At 40.0% G+C, this 20,416-nt stretch overlaps 2 protein-coding genes and 1 pseudogene across 3 annotated transcripts; all 3 read left to right on the top strand.

Annotated features, from left to right (window-relative positions):
* Nucleotides 1-26: 26 nt before the first annotated feature.
* Nucleotides 27-11,264, top strand: LOC102722038 (ribonuclease E/G-like protein, chloroplastic). Of its 2 annotated transcripts, XM_015840577.2 has the most exons (15): nt 27-324; nt 631-737; nt 2,071-2,255; nt 3,314-3,395; nt 3,486-3,623; nt 3,776-4,989; nt 5,489-5,806; nt 5,891-5,932; nt 6,319-6,443; nt 7,348-7,495; nt 8,591-8,663; nt 9,517-9,629; nt 9,752-9,871; nt 10,388-10,543; nt 10,646-11,264. In XM_015840577.2, the coding sequence occupies exons 1-15, from the start codon at nt 173-175 to the stop codon at nt 10,817-10,819; spliced, it is 3,147 nt and encodes a 1,048-aa protein (XP_015696063.1). In that variant the 5' UTR covers nt 27-172; the 3' UTR covers nt 10,820-11,264. The 2 variants fall into 2 exon arrangements, with proteins under 2 accessions (XP_015696063.1, XP_006659300.1); XM_006659237.3 differs by having other exon boundaries at nt 3,314-3,623.
* A 556-nt stretch (nt 11,265-11,820) lies between these two features.
* Nucleotides 11,821-12,541, top strand: LOC121055201 (annotated as a pseudogene).
* Nucleotides 12,542-16,332: 3,791 nt separating this feature from the next.
* On the top strand, nt 16,333-17,436 carry LOC102722320 (rubredoxin). The gene has a single exon (XM_006659238.3). It carries the CDS (start codon nt 16,584-16,586, stop codon nt 17,205-17,207), a length of 624 nt encoding a protein of 207 aa, XP_006659301.2. The 5' UTR covers nt 16,333-16,583; the 3' UTR covers nt 17,208-17,436.
* Nucleotides 17,437-20,416: the final 2,980 nt, after the last annotated feature.

Here is a 20,416-nt window from a genome sequence, read left to right as displayed (position 1 = left end):
AACTTCCCCACCGGCCACCACTCCACTCCACTCCCCTCCCCCTGAAACCCCAGCACCGTCCTATCTAATCCTTCTCCTTCGCTCCAACGCGGTCGCGTCATCGGATCAAATGGTGGAGGCAGCCGCGCGCGGAGCAGGGAGCCTCTCCTCCTCGTGCTAGCGCGCCCCACCCATGTCTGCCAGCGCGATGGGGGCATCTCCCCCTCTCGGTGCCACGCTTGCTCCCCGGTGCACCGCCGCCGCCGTGGACGCCTCTGAGCCGCCCCATGGCTGCCGCCGTAGCGCCGCGGCCCTCGGCTCAGCGCTCTCCGGCCACCGGGGAAGGTGCGCCTCCTCGGCTTTTCCTTCGTTTTCCTGTGTGGATGTCGTTCCGGTACCGGAATAGACTAGCCCTTTCGTGTTTTTGTCCTGGATTGCTGGCGTGCGGTTGTGGCGGATGTTGCATGCCCATTCTTGAAATGTCCTAACCCAGACTGCCTATAGTTTATCTTCATGCAAATTCCACTTGTAATTCTGCTGGAATAGTTCTATTGAATTAGCATAAATTAGTTCGCGATGTTTCGGTTGAGGGAGGTCCGAGTTTTCGTAGATATATATACTCTCATTTGATGGTAGCTCATATTTCTGCAGGCATACTTTATGTTCAGTACAATTGATGGATGCTCTTAGAGGCGGTAATCTTCTAGTGGAACCAAACATGGTTCATTCCCCGAAGCCATTGATGTCCACTAGACACGGTAATTTCTTTAGTTTAGTTTTCCATATATACTTGAAGTCTATTCTGGATTTTGGTATCTGATGAATATATACTGTGTGTCCTAGGTTCTTCATGCATAGAACACATTTGCATTTCCCAGGAATTTTGAATCATCTCAGCACTTTACCAAATAAATTTGTACATATTGTTTAGTTTCCTTGTTTGCAGTGTCAGCACAATTAATGCCTAGATAGATGAATGAAATACTTAGCACAGGAAAAAAAATCACATTTGACAAAGCTGTTTGTTTTCAGAAAATAGAGGTGATCTCTCTCATTTATGCTCTATCCTAATTGCTGCAATTGAGAGTAGGAAAATGCATTCCACTAATTTATTATGTGTTCAGTTTACTTATCGGTAACATGAAACGTAACATCAAACAGAAACAGCAATGCAAGGAAATATTTGGAAGATACATGTCTTTTGCCTTCAGATTGGAGGGTATTCCTTATGTTGTCTGACAAGTACCATTGAAACGTCACTTATCATTATTGAGGTTATACTTCATCGACATGTATGATTGATACTGCATTCATCTTTTCATTTGCAATGCACCTTTATTAAATTAGATACATGAAACCTAGTGAAACTATATCTTTGTTTCTCCAAACTGTACTTTTTATAATCTGTGAAGGCCTGTCTGGATGGGGGATGTGAATCCAAATCCTTAAAATCTCTAAGTCCATAAAATCCAAAAAAAGTCCTGAAAGTCAAGCAATTGTACTAAGGGCCTCTTCAGGTACATCTATTTTTTTTAGAAATTTATGAATCTTAAAACAATGTGGTTATTTTTAGGTTGGCCAACCCATAGTATCGTAAAATGGTCACATTGAAATGGATATATAATTTTTTATTTTGAAGTTCATGCAGATTTGCCCACCGTAATAATACTAGTAATAACTATTCTGCTTCAAGTTTCATGAACTTTTTTTGAAAGAAATGTATCAAGGTGCAACCCTTCCCCTATATGTGCAAGTGTTTTCTAAAAATATCACACTCTTCTGTCTCACATATATTTTTGGCATGTTCAAGTTATCACATAGAAAGTCTACCAGGTTGTACAACCTAAGGTGTTTACTTAAATTAGCTATTTTGTTCAGCTTCACAGAAGTTGGAAAAATATGTGTACTGAAGCACATCCCTTCCCGTAAACCATTTAGTTATATAATTCATGGAACTAAAGTTTATTCAGTACTACTATGCACTTTTTGCATTTTCAATTTATATTATAAATACGAACTTCAATAAGATATTCAACCAAAAATAATTTACTTTTTTGAAGTTTATGTCACTTCCCAGTTGGTTTCTTACAGATGACTCAGCCATAACCTGTAAAGGATTCTGTACAATATCATGGAACCTTAAAGCAGATGTGCTGGATGGTTACATAATCTTCGTCACAGGAGATCCAGTTACATTGGGCTGTTGGGAATCAGATATGGCTGTTCAGTTGGCTCCTTCTGTTGAAAGTAGCAATTTATGGATGGCTGAAATAAAGGTAATTCCTCTTCCAACATAAATCACTTTTTCAATAACTGAAATGAGATGGTACAACATATGGATCTGTGTATTACTGCATTAGTGTACACGACTGCTAGTGAAACTTTGTTTTAAGAATCTTGTTTCTATATTTAACCAATTTCCTTTTCTGATTATGTGCACTTGTATGTTGGGAAATGATTTTTTTCCTCCATTATGATTCGTTCAAGAAAAAAAGGTTTCTCCATTATGATTATTTCATGTGATGTCTATAGTTCAAATCATAATTACTTGGATAACAAAGTAACAAACATTATATGTGTTGCATGTTTCCATGATTCCAAGGGGAAATAAATGTAATGTCATATTTCTCAGTGCGTTGCAATAACTGTACAACATAAACAATCTGGCTGTTCATTTTGATTATATACATCCAACTAGATGTTGATGTAGGGTTGTAAGCATATATAATTGTCTTTAATGACTAGATATTTTAAACCCAGATTTTTGTTTCCCTTTAGTGTACTTAAGTTCTGATGTGCCATCAGATGCTCCTTAGCATGATTCTAGTATTCATTCAATAAATGATTCTATATATTTGTCTGCACTCACATGTTTTTGGTCCTTTTACATCTGAGCAGCAGTCCTCACATTCAGTTAACCTTTTTTTTTCTGATCTATCTTTTGTTGTTATTTTCTCACAATTTCCCTTTGTACAGAAAATTTAGATATCATTCCCAATAAGAAATCTGTTTTGCCCATTTATGCCATTGTTTTCTTGTTTTGTTAAGTACATGCCTTTAATTTGATATAACAGTGCCTTTTATTTTTACTTACAGCAAGAAACATTTTATGCAACCAATATTTGAAGGTCGATAAGCTTATTTCTATTCTATGTACCATCATATTAACATTTTTCGCTCATAGTTTGCATAGAGAGATTTGTTGTATGAGGGAATGTTGTGCGAAATGACATAGCTAATTAATTTTATTGACATACCTTTTTCTAATTGTGATGAGCATGGTAATGAATTCCAAACTGTTCTTTGTAACCCAGCCTTTTGTTAACTGTTTCAGGTACCATATGGGGTGCATTTCAAGTATAATTATTTTGTTCGAAAGGAGAATGACTCCTCTTCTGATATCATATGGAGGCCAGGTCCTGCATACTCCTTGTCAATACCCTCCGTTGGCTGGAAAGAACATGTTATTGTTGTGAAAGATCTGTGGATGAAAACCAATGTGGCAGGTATTCCCTCTCCTTCCTGGGGATCATGGCTGATGGAAGCTAGTTTTCTTGAAGATCAATTTGCTGAGAATGGAGAGCATCAAAGCATTGCGGAAGCCCACTCTGTCATTGATACGGTGGATCAATTTTCATCAGTAGGTAATGTTGCACTATCTTGAATTCACATTTTAGAAATAGTATATGTTTGGGAAGCTTGCTCACAGGAAACAAGGGGAGTTTTTACCCTTTCCCTTCCAAATGACCTCAGCCTTAGTGTTGCTGAAATTTAAATGTTTCCAGTTGACTGGCAGGTGAGCATATTATTCTGAGACTAGGGAATGGCACACCTTTACATGTCAAGAATATATCGCATAATCCATCTGCCAGTGTCCATGATGATTTTACTGTAACTGATAAAACAAATTCAAAGTCAAGTATTAATCAACATGAAAGGAATCAGCCTGTTGAGGAACCATGGATCCTTGGGTCTGTTGTGTCAGCAAAGAAATCTGTTGCAGCAGTGAAGCACGAGAAAAACAGATGGAAGTTTGTGAATAAGAAGCAGGACTTGATTGAAGTAAGTGAAAACATATCTGAACAGGATCAACCTGTAGAGGAGCCATGGCTATTTCAATCCAAGGTGGTAGCAAAAAATCCTGTAGTTCAAACTAAAGGCAAAATAGAAGCAAAAGATATTATCAGAAAGCTAAGGAAAATGGATAAACCTCCATCACCTTTGGAGGAGAGTAAGACAACTAGTGGTGAGCCTTCATCAAGAGTCATACTAATTAATTCATCAGTCTGTACCATGCAGAGGATTGCAGTATTGGAAGATGGAAAACTTGTTGAACTCTTGCTGGAGCCCATCAAGAACAATGTACAGTGTGATAGTATTTATTTAGGCATAGTAACAAAACTTGTTCCTCATATGGGAGGTGCATTTGTGGATATTGGACTTTCGAGGCCTTCACTCATGAGTATAAAACAAAACCGTGATCCATTTGTATATCCTCAAATTATGAAGGATGCTAAAAGAGATTCGGCAAATTTTTCTGATTATAATGATGACAGCCTTCCAACATATGAAGAAGATGATGATATGAGTGATGGGGAGTTGGCTGATGAAGAAAATGAGGATGATTCATCAGCATTTCCAGTTGAGGTAGTTTCTGAAAATGAAGAAAGCATGGCCTTTTTGCCCAATTCTAAGATAAACATGATTCACAGTTCTGAATTTGAAAGTCTGTCTAGTTACGATGAAGAAAAGGATGATGAAATTGATGATAACATGGAAGATGAATATAGTGAGGATGTTCTGCCTGGAGATCAGTCAGAAGTATCAAATGATCTCAAGACATTATCTTCCATTCAACATGCTTTGAGAGATTCCAGTGATGACACAAACGGAAGTAGGTGGTCTCAAGTTCGGAAGGGTACAAAAATTATGGTTCAAGTTGTCAAGGAGGGATTGGGTTCGAAAGGTCCAACACTAAGCCCCTTTCCATGCTTAAGAAGCCGATTTTGGGTATGTTAGATAAATATAATTAGCTAGCTATAATGCTATTTCAGCATTACATTTTTTATGCCTTATATTATTTTTCCATTGGTAATTTATGCATCAACTACTTTTTCTACCTTGTTTGTCTTTGAGTTCAAAAATTTTCTTATTCTGATGTGGAGGGATATGATGATGCTAAATAACCATGAGCGATGCCAGATATGAATGCTTGGTGATGATCTACAGTATAATGATATCACTAATTTACTATATAGTATATAGAATAGACATACAAGCACTTCAGTTTATGCACCCTTTAATCTTTGGTAATAAATGATGCTGTCTACAGAAATACATGCACATCAGTCACTTATCTATTCAATGCCATTATTTACTAGTTATTCATAACATTCTGCAAAATTACCCTGAAGAAAGAGCCTTGGTGCATTCTGCATTTGTGGTCGAGTATTCGAAAAAAAAATGTTCATGATAACTTTGTAACTATCCTTCCAAATCAAATTTCCAGATACTGGTTTCCCGTGGTAACAAAGTTGGAGTATCAAAAAAAATTACTGGGATAGAGCGCACCCGGTTAAAGGGCATTACAAAATTATTACGACCTCCTGGATTTACTCTGACAGCTCGTACAGTTGCTTCTGGCCATTCGTGGGAAGAGTTACAGAAGGACCTTGAACGTTTGCTATCTACCTGGAAAGGAATAATTGAGCATGCTCAATCTGCTGCTTTAGCTGCTGAGGAAGGTGTAGAAGGTGCTGTTCCTGTAATATTGCATAGATCCAAGGGTCAGGCTCTATCAGTTGTTCAAGATGATTTCAATGAGAAGGTGATACTATTTGACTATAACAGAATCAATAGCTTATTTGAAATGATTTACTGTAGTTTTGATTTGCTGCAATTCTGCAATTAGGTCAAGAGGCTAGTTGTGGATTCTCCTCGCACCTACCATGAGGTGAGAAACCTTACATCTAATCCATCTCTAGTTGTCTAGGTTTTGTATCCAAATCCTGTGATTCATTTCCCTTCCATGAATCTATGCTGTGCATTCTCTAAACCAAATCCAATTTCTATGTGTGTCAGTGTGTTCTGCAGTATAAACAGGTAGCAACTCAGAACCCTGTTTCTCCAAAATGACTATTTTTTTCAGGCACATAAATTAGTTGATCGAGTAATTATAGTTGGGAATTCTATTATTTATACAGTACTGTTTCCTTATGCATATACACCTTGCCTGGTCTACCTACTGTGCACTATTATATAGTATCAGATTTTCTGGTTAGAAATTACATTTTTCAGGCTTGATGAGTGTCAAACTCTTTTTTGATTATTCATATTTAGGTCACAAGCTATCTCCAAGAAGTTGCACCTGAACTCTGCAATCGAGTTGATCTTTACGAAAAGAGAACTCCCATATTTGATGAATATAAAATAGAAAAGGAAATCGACAATATCCTTTGCAAAAGGTAATATTTTATTCTTGCAGTTGCCTCTTAGGATAAGATTGTTATATCCAGTTGTTATGGTAGGATAGGATTAGTTTCCATATCTATCTGATCCAAGCCATGTACTATATGTACATTGGCCCCGAGGTTGAATGCAGTCATCCAATATACGCAACACATTTATTCTCCCTCAATATCGGCTACAATTGAACCCGACTGCTCTACTTATGGCTACCTTGACCACAGCTACTTCGCACCCTTTGCTCTGTCTACATCAACTATGGCAAAAAGGGCTATCGTCATTGAGTCCTCCTGTCAGTTTCTTCTCTAGTCAAAGCGTCCATGCTGCTCATGCTTCGACTATAGCAGGATGTTAGTATATATGTATAAGATCATGGTAGGATAGGTTTAGTTTCTATCTCTATCTCTAGGATTACTTGAGACCCACGCAGTGTAATTCTATATATACACTGGTCCCCATGGCTCACCAAAATCATCCAATATTCATATTAAATATATTCTCCCTCTACTATTCGAAAAGATTCATGGCTACATATTCATTTGCTTTGGTTTACTTGAATCTTTTTCTTTTCTTGATTACAAATTGTATATCACCATTTCACAAGGGAGCTGTCAGATATCACCATTTCACAAGGGTGTTGTTAGAAATAGAACAACTCTACTGATAACGAATGCCATGTCTGACATGAACTTGTGGCCAGCAGTTGCGCCTGAGTTTTACCCTAAACCTGCTCATGGCAGCCTGACCTGGTAAAACCGAGCATGCCTGGCCTGATGTGTCAGACACGGACCTAAGTTTACAGCCTGATGAAAAAAATGCATACGAACCCCACTTTTATAACTTTTCTGCGAAGGGTATAAATGATACAATTTCTCGAGTATTATATGTTTCTTTTAATTGCAGGGTTCCACTTCATAATGGCGGTTCTTTAGTTATAGAACAGACTGAAGCTCTGGTTTCAATTGATGTAAATGGTGGTCATAGTATGTTTGGTCAGGGGACATCCCAGGAGAGGGCTATTCTAGAAGTAAATCTTGAAGCTGCAAAACAAGTATGTTTGATTTCAAACCTTTTTGTCGCTTAACTCATCTATATGAGTATGTCATCAAGTCCACCTTTTATTTTGACACTTTACTATATATGCCTAACACATTCACCTTTCAGCTGACTGTGTTAATTCCTAAGAGACACTTGACATTACTCCTTTATTTGTTTTCCATCAATAGCCTACCAAAGAAGGAGAAAAATAATAGACCAGCCAGCTGCTATGTAGGGTCATAAGTTCAGGCATGGACCTGAAGCTGCATTAGCAGATTTCCAGGCAACAGCACTTAGTTGGGTGGCTCCTTAACATCCGGGACAACATTTGTGGTTAGGTTTTTCTTTTCGCTTGAAGATTTGATTCGCTAGACAAAGTTGGAGCTGCCACTTTCTTCATGGCTTCGTCATATTCATTGGATTAAGCAAGGAATAAACGCTAGTTCTCTGTTCCTCACCCCTGATACATGTTCATTTGCTCATTGATGATTGCATGTTGGTAATCGAATTGCTAGGTAAAATACCCTATTAAGTGCTACTCGCAGCTATTTGGTAATAATGTATTGATGATGCATGTTGATTACTCGCTAGGCAAAATACCTGGATGAGTTAGCTGCTCAGATATGTAGCTATGCAAACAAAATAATGTAAAAGACCTGCTGTCTCTCACTAGGTATCCTGAATCCCTGATAAACATGGTAAAATATCTGGTGGGTAACATAAAATAGATTTATCACCAGCCGGAATTCAAACGTAAACATGTTTTTCTAAATGAGAAAAATGTTTATCCGTTTATGGAATGAGATTATAACGATTATTTGTGGGACGAGAGATCAGCGTCATTGCCAATCAATACTTTTTCCAAACATGTGGGTGCTATACTTTAGAACTGTGTTTTGGGCATTGTACTGTAGTACGTGGTACTGTAGTATACTAGTGAAGGTCTTCAGGCCATGTCATTTATGGCATCCACAACAAGCAGGATGAAATAAGAGGATTTTGCATAGACCTATAGTGAATCGTGCATATACTGGCATTGAACACGGGTGTGGAAATGCACTTATTAGAAATCCAAACTTGAGTATGATGCAAAATTTCTTCAATGCAGATTGCTCGTGAATTGCGCTTGAGGGATATTGGCGGCATTATTGTTGTGGATTTTATTGATATGACTGATGACAGTAAGTTATCAACTTGTACAATTAAGTATAGTGTAAAATGGTTGTGCACATATCTGAATTTCTTCACAACCCATGCTCTATTTTGCTTGCAGCTAAAGCTTGTTTGTTTTCTAGAATATTTGTTAGTTCATCCTCAAAGTAATTTATATCAAACACCAGTATCTTTTCTGTTTCCTGATGTTAAGTTAGCTAAAGTTTATCATTTCACTACCACTTTTAACCTGTGCCTTAGCTTGATTTTTGTGCACCTACCTTATGGTGGTGTGTGTGGATGCTGAGATCTCTCTTTATTGTGTAACAGTTCTAAGTTCTCTTGTACTGGACTGTCTGCACTCAGAATCACACATCATACCTTTGTAACATTCAGTCAGTGGCTATATATAAACAGATGCTAGTAAAACCAGATCAAGTATTAACTAAAACTGAAGGTTCAATTAGAGTACCTTCACAATAAGAATAGTTGGTATCTTATCTGGATATTCTTTTTCATTATTTGGGAATACTTTGTTATGAATTTACGCGCCATCAAATCAAGCTTATATAAAGAATCTTCTTGGATTTGATTGAAAAATTGAATTTTTACGATTCTCTATTGTTATTAATTCACACTGCTACAAGTACTGCAGTGACGTTTGCACCAGTTGTGCATTTCCATAATACTCTATAACACTCATAGATGACACTAGTGATTAGTTTGTTGTTTCATTCTGATTTTTGGTTCCGACATAGCTATGTTTGATCATGATGCTTTCCGGGTGGTTTTGTATTTGTGTTACACATTGCTGCCTTCCTTTTTCCCCTCTTTCTATATATCTTCTTTTCATTCTTTGTCTAATGTAGAATTTTGCTCCAGCAAACAAAAGATTAGTCTTTGAAGAAATGAAGAAAGCAGTAGAAAAGGACCGATCGACAGTTGGTGTTTCAGAACTGTCAAAGCTGGGTTTGATGGAAATAACCAGAAAAAGGGTATGTAGACACCTATACATGTTTCTCCTCTGTGGAAAGTTCAACTTTATGAGAATATATGCAGATACCCATCCATTAATGAAATTTTTACTTCTGTTTATAAGCCTGATTGAGTTTTGTAGGTTCGACCAAGTGTTACTTTCATGATAAGTGAGCCCTGTCCTTGTTGCCATGGTATTGGCCGTGTAGAAGCTCTTGATACATCTTTTTCGAAGATAGAACGTGAAATCTGTCGACGCCTTGTAAGTCAAACTCAAACTCTCAGTTGTTATTTAGTTGGCATCCACAAATCCTTGCCATTAAACATTCTAAGATTTGACCAAAAATATGTCTGACGCTTTATATATTTTTGAAATTTATATACTAGATTTTGACTCAGTACGTTCATTTTATTATAATTTTTGGTGAAATTATAGGGGCATACAGGGAATTAGCCCAATATGTTAATGTTGCACTTTAATATAAATTGATACTTTCATCTTACTGCTTAGTGAAACACGCTAACTAGGATGTAGCTGATAATCTAGACATAATTCAAGCAATAGCTAAATAGTAGCAATCTGTTAAAGTGAAACAGCTTTCTTGTATTCTTTCACGCTGATAATATCAGTTCCTTTGAAATTCTTATAAATTCCTTTCTTCCAAATGTTACTATTATCTCCATGTAGACACCCAGAACTCCATGCCAAAAGTATAATCAGTGTTTCACTTATTTGTTACTAATACAATGTTCCTCTTAACCATGTCCAATGGATCAGGCTGCCTCTGGGCATAAATCAGACCCTGAGAAACCAAAATCATGGCCCAGATTTGTTCTTAGGGTGGACCATGAGATGTGCACATACTTAACCTCAGGCAAGAAAACAAAACTAGGGCTCCTTAGTAGCTCTCTCAAAGTGTGGATTTTGTTGAAGGTATAATACTTTGTGCTTCCTTTTAATTTGCATGGCAATGCCTTTTTGAACTGTGGTATCGTTTGCTCACGAAACTCGCTTGTTCAAACATAACTAATGTAGATCGCTAGAGGTTTTGCTCGTGGGGCATTTGAATTGCTACCATATTCTGATGAAAAGGAATCTGATGAGCAGAAGGAAGAGACACCTGAACCGCCTCCGAAGGAAGCAGGCAGTCCAAAACTGTCTGTATTTCCTATAAAGAAGTGGATGAGCCGTGCAAAGAGAGCGAAGTGAAGAGATTACAGATGATTTGTTGGTGGGGTGTGCTCAATTGCTATACCCCAGATCGACAAGCACAGAATTTGAGATGGCTCTGCTCTCATTTTGTTTTCAGTAGCGAGCGATCCAACGTCAGATGGACGCCTACGGCCTACCTGCCCAGCCCAATGTTTCTTATTTTCTTTTAAAATTTTTAGATGCAAACCAGTGTTGACTATCACGATGCAAAGAAGTACCACAGACATTTTAGGTGGGAGGAAATAGATTTTCTGGGAGCCTATAGTTAGAGTGTACACAGTAACAGTTTTATTCTAGAACCTAGTAAAATTTATTCTGTTCTACTACTCAATTGATTTTTATTAATTGTCAAAATGTTGAAATGAATATTATTTGGAGGCGATTAGAAACCAAAGCTTCCTGTTAAATTCGATATTCTCAAGCGTCTAGAATCAGCCGGAATTTGTTTGATGTCAATTCAGGTTCTCACTGATTTTTCGTAATTTGTATTGGGCTTTGCAAGACTTATTTCTTACGAGGGTGAACGAACAAAGCCACTGGTTGCGTACATATGATCATAAATGAAAGCCACTAAAATATATGGTCTAAATAAAATGCAGTCAGAAAATGTCGCATCAGCCTTTTTTAAAAGGGACTAGCAGACTGATAACTTCCTTTGAAAATGCATGTTCATTGCAATAAAACTCAGCACTGATAACGAGTCTTGGGGTTGTGGATCTAGCTATCCATCTGTAGACATCCTTAAACCTCAATTCCAAAAATATTAGCCCTTTAAGTGTTCAAAACCGTTTATACTAGGTCCAAGTGTAGTATGTATGGATGGTTTTGCTGATGTGGCATCCTAGTCGGCAAGCAGAAAATTAAAAAAAATATGGGACCCATACGTAAGTCAAATGTCAACTGCAAGCTCCGGCGGCCCATTCACGAAGAAAACGAGAGAGGAGAGCAGCTAGCAGGAGCTCGCTGGCGGCGACACCACACCAAGAGGCAGTGCAGAGATGGTTCGCTACGACCGGGCGATCATCGTCTTCTCCCTCGATGGCCACCTCTTCCGGGTGGAGTATTGCCTCGAGGCCATCCGCAAGGGGAACGCCGCTATCAGCGTTCACGGCACCAACACCGTCGTCCTCGACATCGAGAAGAAGTCCACGCCCAAGCTCCAGGACTCTAACGACCCCGCGCCTCCCCCTTTCCCCCCTTTCGCTGGATCTCACCCGCAGAACCCTCCCCCCAATTCAGATCCATGAGGCAAGATCGCCAGCATCGACACCCACATCGCGCTGGCCTGAACGGGGCTCAAGGCGGACACACTCATCAACCGGGCGTGCGTCGAGTGCCAGAGCCACCACCTCCGATACCTTCTCCGCCTAGAAGGCCAATACCACCGGCCGTAACTCCAACTCCATGCGCGAGTTCCTGGGGAAGAATTACAAGAAGACCTCCGGCAAGGAGACCTCCTGTGCCCGGAGCTACTCCCCCGCCCACGCCGCCGGCCTGCGCTGTTCGCGTTCACCGCCGCTCGTCCGCCGACCGTCGCAGCCCCCCGCGATGATCGATCGTGTTTTTTTTGCGGCAATTGTCCAAAGCGGGAACGCGATGATCGATCGAAATTGTTCCTTCTAATGGATCAACTTTCGAAACTATTTCTTGTGCCGATCGATACTTTTTACGGCCTGTTTCCTCATGTGTTTTTATTAACTTCACTGCACAGTCCAATGATAAGCTGCGCATAGAGGAGAGAGGGATAAGAGAGAGAAGAGCTTTTAGCCCACATGTGACTTACATGTGTGTCCTCTATTTTTTTTTATTTTCTCCTTGCTAACTAGAATGCCATATCAGCGAAACTATCCATACATACTGCTCTTGCACCTAATTTGCACGGTTTTGAATACTTGAGAGACTAAGATTTCTGGTATTAAGGTTTAGGATAGATAGTAGACTCGATGTAAAGTTGAGAGACGATAGGTGAACTTAATCCACACTAGAAAAAACGCGCGGCATTACCATACCTAAATACTCTCTCTGATTTTATTTAAATGACATAATTATTTTTTAGATTTATGTTTGACTCTTTATTTTTTTAATTTTTTTTTCAAATATGCAAAATTATAAATCATACCTAAAGTTATTTTAGTACTAAATTAAATCATAACAAAATAATCAATAAATATATTTTTGAATAAGACAAACAGTCGGACATAAATCAAAAGTTAACAATATCAATTTCAAAAGATGGAGGGAGTATAAAAGTTTAATATGATCACTTATTAGCCAATGATATTCGACGGATTTATGATTATTTATTTTTGATAAAATTATTAAATTATAAATTTAACCAAACTAGATAAATAAATACTTTATATTTAGCTAAAAATAAAAGTTATTTGAACTGGATTTAAAACTAAAGGAGATAAACCTTATTATAGCATTTTGATTAAGGAAAGAAAATTAATTACTTTTTGAAATGGTGGGGCTCGCTTTCCATTCTCTCTCCTTATATTCTTCTCTTTGTATGCTTCTTTTGCTTTTCTCCTGCGACCAGAGCAGCGAGCTAGCGCAAGGAGAGGGAGCAAGGGCGCGGCGGTTGGCGGCTAGGGAGGCGCGGCGGCCAGTGGTGTAGGAGCGGGAAGTAGCCGGCGGCGGGGCCGAAGAAGGAGGACGACGACGGCTGCAGGAGCTTCAGACATGGGTGAGGCAGCGAGCGACCTCATCGACGGCGGGCAGGAGGCGATCTCGACGGAGACGTTTTCTCTCCCGGCTGTCCAGCAGCGGTGCGTCCCCACGGAGACCTGGGGGCAACGGGCGGTGGCCGGCTCGGCGGAGCTTGGTGCGTCGGAGGCGGCTAAATGTGGCAATGGGACACATTACCCTATACCCGACGGGTATTTATCTTATTAGAGTGACTAAATAGATTAGATTTTGTATACACGGATATTTAGTGAGAAATTTTTATACCCGATGGATAATTGGGTTACCCACTAAAAATAAATAAAAATAAATTATATCATTTACCCATAAAAATTGGGCTCAACATAAAAATCGCAACCAGCCCACTACAAAACTTGCTAGTTCAAGTTAGGAAGATTTTTTGTTTCAAGTCAGCATGCTTTTGTTTCAAGTCAGCATGCTGTTTTGCTGTGTAATAGTTAGGGTGGTTGAACAACTTTATTAATTTTTAATTATGTGGTAAACTATTAGCTAACTACTTTTGTGGTACTCATTGTTTATTGCTAAATTATAGCACAAAACTATAATTGATATTGATTTTGTATTGTTATTTTTATTGTATTGTGGGTAATAATTGGGTGTGGATTACCCGTGGGTAAAAAAATACCCACATGAGTATGTGTATGAGAAAAAATTATACCCATAAATGTAAATGGGTAATCCAGTGGGTGAAATTTTATTTCGTGAAGATGGGTATGAGGTCGTGGTATCCATTGGGTATTTACCCATTGCCACCTTTAGAGGCGGCGGAGCTTCGGCGGTGGCGGGCACGCCTCGACGGGCGAGAGGCGACCTCGGCGGCGACGGGTCCGGGGCAGCGGTCTCACTCTCTCCCTTTCTCTGGTGCCTCTCTTTCTCTTTCTCTGGCGCTGTTCTCGCTGGTCGGAAAGCTCACCATCCGCTCCTGCCACGTGGCCCAATGACAGATCCTGCCACGTCCAAAGTTCGTTTGGACGAACTTTGCTAGGAGAGAGGAAAACTATGTTTTTTACATAGCAGAGATGTCCATAATGTTTTTCCCATCTTTTTAAGAATAGCATGCATAATTTAGATATATTTCTCAGTTTCTTATTGTGCATCTTGAGGAGATGAAACACCACCAATTACAACTAGAAACACATGTCCAATGTTCAGCTTATCCTCGTGTTTCTATTTTGTGTGGAAGATTCCAAAGTTCAAATGCTTCGGCAATTCAGTTCAGCAGTTCAATCCGACGGGAGAAAGATCGGTCTCTCAATGCTTACCAGTGTATAATTAGTGTTAGGATTAGGTACTGCATAGCCATGCTTAGTTAACTGCTCAGGGGGAATGTCATAGTTAATACCACCTCTAGGTAGTAATTATGATAGAGGATATATACTCCAAGGGGGTTAGTGCAACTAAAACTTGCTTAATGGTGGGATGTGAGTGCACGATTTTGTTAGACACGTCCATGGTAGTTAAGGACTGATTTGTGGGAAACCCTAGAAAAATTATAGTACTAACCGCAAGTCAGAATGAGCAACGATGGAGCCTATGGTATAGCTTGGTTCTGACTGACGTATCTAGGCAAGGGTAAGCATGATGATGTATGGATGGGTTCCACGATGGTCTATGCTGCTTTTGAATTTACCTAAGCACAAGAGGTGCTGCCTACCTTGGTGCAAGGCAGAGGTATATGTGAAACTTGAAGTGTGGTGCAATTGGATAGGAAAGGTTATGCGATAGGTTATATCTCTATTCCTTTTCGATGTGTCGTAGTGGCACGTCAATGCACGGTAATGTGTTTTGGGGCCGTGTCTTATGGGTATAATGATACACCTCTAATTAGAGTGAATATTCGAATAGTTGTGCCCGTGGTTATGGACAACATACCAGATTCACCATGATAAGTCTCATCTTTATTAATACGGTTTAGTTGGAACTAAGTTAGTTCAGATGTTAGGTTAGGTATGTTACAATACGATGTAACGTGTAACGTTGGACAGTGTTAGAAATTATTGTTTATTTTACCATTTTACAATATTGTCTCTCTTTTATTGTATCTACTATGATGTTTTATGCAAATTAACCTTGGAATCAACTTGCATTCATATCCTTATTTTGGGTGTGACTTGCTTAGTACCGTGGATAGTACTCAGTCTTGCTGAATTTCCTTCAGAGATGGAGTACTTCTCAGATGAAGGCAACTCTAAGAAATCTGTCTCTCCCCTACCATCAAGCATGCCTATGGATGGAAGCCGTCACGTTTCGAGGATAAAGACTAGCTTAGTTTTTTTTACCTTTACCGCTGCATTTGAAAGACCTTTTATTTGTTTGTAAGACATGAAACTGTTGGTCAACTTTGTCGTTTGTGTACCTGTCTGGCTTTGGACAGAAATTTTAATACACGTTTAGCTTGCTAGAAATTTCTGGACGTGACAATACATTAAGAAATTAAGAAATTGGAAGAGTATCAAATGGTCCTTGCACATTTTTAATAATTAACTTTAAGAATAAACCTTCCAAAATTTTGTTTCCAAAGCTATGATATTATAGGTTATGACGGTATAGATAAAAAACACCACACCTATAGATTGGAACGTAGTCTTATATTTCAACGTCAGGTGCAATAACGTAACCATGCGGAAGATTTTAAAAATAAGTTATGAAAATGTATGTTTTAAAAAATAAATATGAAAAAAAAAGAAAATATCGTAACAAATAGGCATCCCCAAGTCCAATTATTTCGCAGAGAATTTTCTTTTTCAGAATGACGCCATATTTCCCGTGTTTTTTTTCTTGTGTTTCCCACCGTGACACAGGCGTGGCCTCGAAACTCTTCTCGAGGTTCAGCTCGCTGCGAGCTGTGGACTGTGGTGCACACACGCGGACAGGCCTTATCCACACCTGCCTCAGCCCTCACCCCTTCTCCCCCAGCATCGTCAGGAATCCACGGCAGCATATCCTCCTCTCCAATGCTTCCATGGATTTCTTCTAGCTAGCTAGCTTCTCATGCATACTGCGTCCGGAGAGAACAAGAGAGAGATTAGATCATATTTGGTGGTGCGGCGTGATGGCATTGGCCATGACCAGGCTAGTCCACCACCACCCCCGCTGCATGCTGTCCAAGAACCCAAGAACTCCGGCGCCGCCGCCGGCCACGCAGCACCACGCTCCTAGGCCGCTGGCCACGACGCCGTCGTCCCACTTCTTGCTCCGCTCCGTTGACGTATCCAAGGACGACAAGCCGACGCTGGAGACGACGACCACGCCGCCGCCTGATCCACCGGCGGCGGCGGCGGGCTTGCAGACCGAAGAACAAGCGGTGCCGTCGCAGGAGGAGGAGGAGCCGAAGGTGGACCCGCGGCGGCTCGAGGAGAAGTTCGCCGTGCTGAACACGGGGGTGTACGAGTGCCGGTCGTGCGGGTACCGGTACGACCAGGCGGCCGGGGACCCGTCGTACCCGGTGCCGCCGGGCCTGCCGTTCGGGCAGCTCCCCGACGACTGGCGATGCCCGACGTGCGGCGCGGCGCAGTCCTTCTTCGAGAGCAAGAGCGTCGAGATCGCCGGGTTCGCGCAGAACCAGCAGTTTGGCCTCGGCGGCAACTCCCTCACCGGAGACCAGAAGGCGCTGCTCATCTACGGCAGCCTCCTCGTCGGCTTCCTCTTCTTCCTCTCCGGCTACTTCCTGCAATAATAAAGCGATGAAAACATCAAGAGCTCCCTCGCTCGCATTTCCTAATTCTAGGTGTACTTCTGCTATATATGTTTGTAGCCTGGTACCAAGTACCTACATAAACATTTCAATGGCTAATTATTCGGTGCGAATACTCAAAAGTTTGCTCCATTTTCAATTTCCAGTTGAATTTGGATAGCAAGTAACTTCATCCAAACGGCAGCCATTATATTATAGAGTTTTTCGGCTCCTGGATTAAATTCACAATTTTTTACACCAAAAATTGACACCATATTTAGAATGGTTATATTACCACGCTATCCTGAATTAATAGTTTGGGACAGAGGATCCCATCCGGGAACTTCCAAGTCGTATAAACATAAACTTGCCGTCTATACAAATAATGGATAGGTACCCAACTTATTTACAGGAGATTTGTTTCAGTCCAACAAAAAATATTTTGAGGTACCAATATTTCATGATGTTAAATTGTTTCACACCGCTGAATCCAACTGAGTAGGATAGACATCGTTAGATCCAACGATCAATAATTTAATACCGTAAGGTACCAGTATCTCAAGATACTTTTTATTGGACCGAAGCAAATTTCTATTTAGAGCATCTTTAGTGTATCTTTTCTTAATAAGTTTTAAAGATGGATATGTTATAAGGTGCTAGTGTAGTCAAATGTGCTCCAATGTTTAGACTCATATAGCTTAGACTAAGGTGGAACCACTAAGATAAAAAGATGTCATCCTTCTCACTTTCCCCCACCATGTAACATTTTTTAATCTAAGCATTAGTTGCCTAAATAAGCAATGGGTGCTTAGAAAATTTAGCTTAACACCCTTCCTCTAATGTATAGCATTTATCCCATACATTTCTCTCTCCTCTATGCATCTTTTTGAACATATATTGGAGCTGCTCTTACAGACCACCGTGGAATTACTATTCGGAACCAGAACACGAAATAATTCGACACAGAGGTTCACTCGAAACTTAGATCCAGATTTGTACTATAACTTTTGAAAAGAGTTAAAAGGTAGCTCGGGTCGATTTGAGTCTGAGTTTTAAGGGATTTCAACAAGGTAATATGGCTACTGTCACCTCCTTGGACAATACTAATTTGTATCCTATGATACTCATTAGTATCATCTTGTATCCAATTGCTAATTAATGTTATTTGGGAACATATGATACCAACTAGTATCATATGTTATCATGGACGTCGTGAGGAGAGGCACGCGCTTGGAGCGTAAAGCTGAAAGAGGGGAGCAGCGCAAGGAAGGTAGGTACCGGCGTACAAAGTTTGTGGGGGAGCAGCACGGGGGAAGATCGACATTGGTGGTAAAGTAGCGTGGAGGGATGGAGGACGCGGAGACCGAGCATCGCATAGGATGCGCTGCCGCCTAAAAGTGCATCTAGCCCCTAAACAAAGTTTCAGATGATTAATGACAATGCTAGTCAAGCATGTGTGCGATAATGAATTGTGATTGCAGAGAAGATGAGAGATCATTTTGATTGAAGGATCACTTGATCAAACTTAGAGCATGTGTGACCCGAAGCGACGGCTCTACGAAGACGAAGGCGCTCGAAGGCGTATTTTATTTTTTCTTTTTGAGTCGTAGGAACTTCGTACTACTAAGAGGGGTCACTGAAATCTCTGCATGCATCCTTGAGTAAGCCTAAGCCGAGTAGATTAAGTTTAGGTCCAGTTGTAGCCTATGTTGTTTTTCCTGAAGTAGGGACTTGACTCTCGGTTTCCTGTCTCTTGCTTGTGATGTCCCTGCATATTGTTTCGTGCTCTTCCTTTCTGTTTTTTTTTTGGTCTTCGATGCTTCCCTTTTGTTCGTGTGCCTCACCGCTGTCCCTTCTGGTTGCCGTGTCTTTCCCTTAATTGTGCTTGCTGTGTTCGGTGCATTTGGTTCATGGCTATTCTGTCGCTGCTGGCTGGGCCATGCAGTTGCTCTCTATCTCTTTACCTATCATGGGAGTGGCTCATTCTGCTCCTGTGCTGTCATGTGTGCAGTCGCCTTTTCCTCTTTGTTACCTGCATGGGCTCGGTTCACTGGTTTTCTTGCTTACCGCTTTTTATATTCCGCCTTATCGGTTGTGGGCTGTGTCTACAGTCTTTGCTATTGCTGTTTATTTTTTTCTATACACCACGACCCTACAAGCATGCCCTGTCAATGTTGTCACCTTCTTCACTGTGGCAACAAGTGTGGTTGCTTGTATGATGGATGGATGGAAGAGATTGCTTGTGTAGGGGAAAATATGTTCTATTATGTATTTCCGTATATAAAGTAAGAATTAGACTACAATCGTTCTAGAATGGGATAGACCTGAAATATAGGTATCAGGTCTGACATAAATATGTATCATGTTTGATACCTGTGCATCATTAGCCTATCACAATCCTGTGAGATAGACGTTTTGCCTTTGGGATAGGAATAGCAGTGGGTCAAGTTGGCACGGGTAGAACAACCCTGTGCCTGACCAGTATCTGCTTTTGCCCGTCCCGATTGATACCCGATATGATTGGTGGGTAGAACTTCATTCCAGTGCCTATCGGGTACAAGTATGCCTATGCCGGTGGGTACCTAATATGTTTCACATGATTAATTTCTCAATAGAAATATAATTAAACAAAGGGCAACAAAATCAATAAATTGTAAAATTATCATCAATGTTTTAAAAGAGCAATGCAAAGTATAAATAAGCTAGCATAATTTTATTGAAGTTTAAGATTTTTATGGATCAATAAAATATAGGTATGAGAGATAGACTAAAATCAACCTATCCGTGAATTTGGGCTGGTTATGGATTATCCACGGTAAAATATAAAACCTACTCCTAGCTACTATCTATATTTTCGTATGGCCTTCTTTAATTACCAAATTTTTTTGGCAAAAGGATCACGTTGAACGTTTGATCGGATGTCAAAAAGGGTTTTGAATGAATGAAAAAATAAATTCAGATTCCGTCTGAAAACCGCGAGACGAATCTGTTGAGTCTAATTAATCTGGCATTAGCATATGTTTGTTACTGTAGCACTTATGACTAATCGTGTACTAATTAGGCTCAAAAGATTCGGCTTACAATTTACCCCATAATTGTATAAATAGTTTTAGTGTTCGTGTATATTTAATGTTTTATTTAAATATAAAAATCCGATATAATGTTTCCGGAAAAAGTTTCTGTGAACTGTGGTGAAAAATTAAGATAGGCAT

This window comes from Oryza brachyantha, chromosome 8 (genome assembly GCF_000231095.2).
Source record: "Oryza brachyantha chromosome 8, ObraRS2, whole genome shotgun sequence".
NCBI classification, from domain to species: domain Eukaryota; kingdom Viridiplantae; phylum Streptophyta; class Magnoliopsida; order Poales; family Poaceae; genus Oryza; species Oryza brachyantha.
The sequence above is the reverse complement of the archived record's forward strand: the minus strand, read 5'-3'. Positions and strand labels throughout refer to the sequence as shown.